The 3,671-nt window shown below is 38.0% G+C and overlaps 1 protein-coding gene across 1 annotated transcript; it reads right to left on the minus strand.

Moving 5' to 3' along the window:
• Positions 1 to 1,573: 1,573 nt before the first annotated feature.
• On the minus strand, positions 1,574 to 3,172 carry LOC137977186 (uncharacterized). The gene has a single exon (XM_068824454.1). The coding sequence runs from the start codon at positions 3,170 to 3,172 to the stop codon at positions 1,574 to 1,576; it is 1,599 nt and encodes a 532-aa protein (XP_068680555.1).
• Positions 3,173 to 3,671: the final 499 nt, after the last annotated feature.

The following is a 3,671-nucleotide window of genomic DNA, read 5'->3' on the forward strand; positions in this document are numbered from 1 at the left end:
GTTTTCGTAGCCGTTACTTTAACTCCTTAAAGTTGGTTCTGTTGACCCCAAAATTGACCTCGCAGGCACACAATTCAAACTTAATTCAGCTTTCGAGGATGTTTACTTAATAACACGTTGCACAATTTCAAATAATGAAATGACTTGCAGGGCAAAGAAACAATTTGTTCGAAGTTTAACACTTTCAATCTTACCTTATGATGGACTGGTACACTGTACAGCGAGATATCGAGCTCGCTTGAGACTCGCTTGAGATTTGCGCAAAGTAATAACACAACTTTGTTCCAGGATACTGAGGATGGGCGATTGTAAAGGTCCTGGGATGAGAAACTAAAAGTTGCAGGTCACTGTTTCACCATAGCTGAAACAACCCAAAACCTTTCTGATGCCAACATTAGACCTAAAAATAATATTTAAGCCTAAGGATAGCATTTTTCTAAAGGTTTGGGTTATTTCAGTTATAGTAAAACAATGACCTGAGACTTGCACTTTACACCCTCCACGTTAAACCACTGATAACGTATCTTAGGAGATCAATATCAAAGGAAGCATGCAATGTTCTGTGAAGAGTCATGTTTTTTTTTACTTTGCGCGCGCTGCACGACAAATGTAGTTTGCTGTATATATATATATATATAAGCATAGTGAGTAAAAAGGAAGCGAGGACGGACAACTTCTGACGTTAAAAAGTTAAAAAATTAAAAAATTAATTAAAACGTTTCGGTCAAAGACCTTCTTCAGTTATGACAACTTTTGAATAAAAACGAAACTTAAATAAGATTTAGGCGCTAATAATTACACAATACCAAGTGACAGCTGTCAAAAAAATATATAAGATTGCAAAAAAGAAAAACAAAAAGTGGTGCTAATTTGTACATGACAAAAAAGCTAAATTAGCGAAGCAAAAAAATTAACAAAACCCCTAGAGGGGCTCTTAAACAATATAAATCATAATGAGTTTCCCCGCCAGGACCTTTGAGTTCAGCTAAAACCTAAGGGCCTGACGAAATCCAAGAAAAGGGCCTTAGAACGGTTAATCATGTAGGAATGTACACTATGGGAAAGGAAACTAATTGTAACAAATTCTGTTTTTTGAATGAAATTCCTTCCTTTTATTTAAGCCGTGGGGTGCAAGAGAGAACAGGTGAGCACTCCAATAAGCCTCTTTTGTAATTAAAAGCCTATCGATTTCGTCAGAGTTGCATGAAGCCTGCACCTGATCAATGCATTGAAATGAAAAATCATCTAGGGTATGTGGGATTTTGTTAAAATGCACGGCTACTTCACAAGTTGTTTTGTTGGTAAGCATAGCAGACTTGTGATTACGGAACCTAATTCTAAAATCAGTGGTGGTAGATCCCACATATTGCAGGCGACATTTCTTGCAAGAGGCTAAATAAATAACGTTTTTAGAATCGCAGGAAAGACTGGAATGAATGGTGTATTTTTTTTCCGTCTTACAGCTAAGGAAAGATTTAGATTCCACAAAGAAATTCTTACAAAGATCGCATCTATTTCTATTGCATTTAAAACAACCATTGTTGTGGTGATCCGTTCGTCCCTCTGCGGCGGTTTACAAGCGAGATGGTGCTAACAATTCTTTAAGATTTTTTGACCGACGGAAGGCTGGTATGACAGAGCCTCGAGGGAAGAGTTCTTTTAATTTGGGGTTGGATTGTAGAATAAACAAGTGCTTTCTAATTATGTTACCAACATCGGGTAAATTTGGATTGAATGTAACAACAAACGGAAATAGTTTCCTCGCTTCTTTTCCACGAGTTCTAAGTAGATCATTTCTAGAAATGGCGGAGGCTTTGGAGAATTGATCATTAACTAATTTAGAAGGATAACCTTGATTGAGAAGGTACCCTTTGTACTCAGCTGTTCTCTTGGCAAGAAAAGTTTCATCAGAGCAATTTCTTTTCAATCTTGTGGCTACTCCGAAAGGAATGGCCTTGAAAACATGCTTGGGATGGCAGCTAGAAGGTGGAAGATATAAATGACTGTCTGTGGGTTTAGAATAGACGTCTGTCCTAATAAATCCATCGATAAGGTATAATGTAAGATCTAATACATGGAGCTCACGCTCAGAGTAAACTAACTCAAATTTAATAGTAGGATAGAGAGAATTAATGTAATCCGTAAATTGATGTAAAGCAGGAAGGCCTTGCTGCCAAAGATCAAAAACATCGTCTCGATATCGCCACCACAGGGACGGCTTTATCTGACCGGAAAATTTAGCTTGGAGATCGATTTCGCCCATCGCAAAATCGGCATAACTGCAGGCATTCTTTGGACCCATAGCTGTGCCATGAATTTGAAGAAAGAAATTCTCCTTAAAAACAGAATGGTTGCTATTCAAACAAATTTTCACAGCTTCTAAAATGCAAGTAGTGGATGGAAATTTATTTTCTCTGGCATTCAAAGCTTTCCTTACGGCAGTGAGACCAAGTTTGTTATCGATGTTGGGAAACATTGAAACTACATCCCACGAAACCAGTAAGGTGCCAGTTGGAAAAGGGCCGCTAGTATTAAGGTCTTCTATTTTGTTAAGAAGATCGGTGGTGTCCTTAATAAATGATGGCAATTTTCTGGCAAGTGGTTGTAAATAAAATTCAGTAAAGGCCGACAAGTTTTCAATTGCCGTGCCACAACAACATGTAATGAGTCTAAGCGGGTTGCCGGTTTTATGGGTTTTGATATTTCCAAAAGCAACTCCTGGTTTCGATTCTTTATTCAATACCCACTTCGCTATTTCAGGAGAGATCTCACCTTTTCCGAGCCATTTAGAACACCAATTGCCTACTAATGCCAAATGCTTAGCGGTAGGATCCAACTGCAAAGGTTTATAATGCAACTGGTTATTGAGTTGACCAAACATTTTTTCCTCGTATTCGTTTACATCAATTAATACAAATCTAGAGCCTTTATCCTGTATACGAATGACTACTTCAGAGTCATTTTTTAATTCTTTAAGGGCAGTCCGTTCTTTTTTAAAGAGGTTATCCCTAGCATGCCTAATGTTCTCAGGATTAATAATGTCACGCCGCACATTAGCTAAAAATAACTCAAGTTCTGGGTACCTTGACGTCGGTGGTTTCCATTTCCTATCTTTCGGAACCTGAGGTAACTGGCTGGAAACTGCAGGGTTGTCATCCGTTTCGCTATCCATAAAGAAAGCTGCCGTTCTAAGTCGGGCTTCAACGTCAGAAGTTGTCCGTCCTCGCTTCCTTTTTACTCACTACAGTCGTTCATGTCGTGAGGTTTGGACTAGGAATCTTGCAGATCCTCCTGACGTGGTGACACCTTTGTTGGCCTGAGAGACTCACTAACAGTTATATATATAAGCATATATATATAAGCAAATCTTGTACTCATAATCTTGTACTCTTGTAATCTTGTAATCATAATCTTGTACTCATAATCTTCATTCACTGACGAAGCTCTAAACGGCGAAACGTTTGAAGTATAAAACCGATCAGAAACACATATGCCTCAAGAAGTTATTTCCTTATTATATATATATATATATAACTTCAGGTGAGTTCCACACTGATAAATCCAGAATAGTGCTCAACAATAATGGAGCGGTAATAACAATGTTTTTCTACTCAATATAGTTTCATATGGACTTTAATACAGGTCTGTTTCGTAGACCAACAAGGAGTTGG

Source organism: Montipora foliosa, chromosome 11, assembly GCF_036669935.1.
Source record: "Montipora foliosa isolate CH-2021 chromosome 11, ASM3666993v2, whole genome shotgun sequence".
Lineage (NCBI taxonomy): Eukaryota > Metazoa > Cnidaria > Anthozoa > Scleractinia > Acroporidae > Montipora > Montipora foliosa.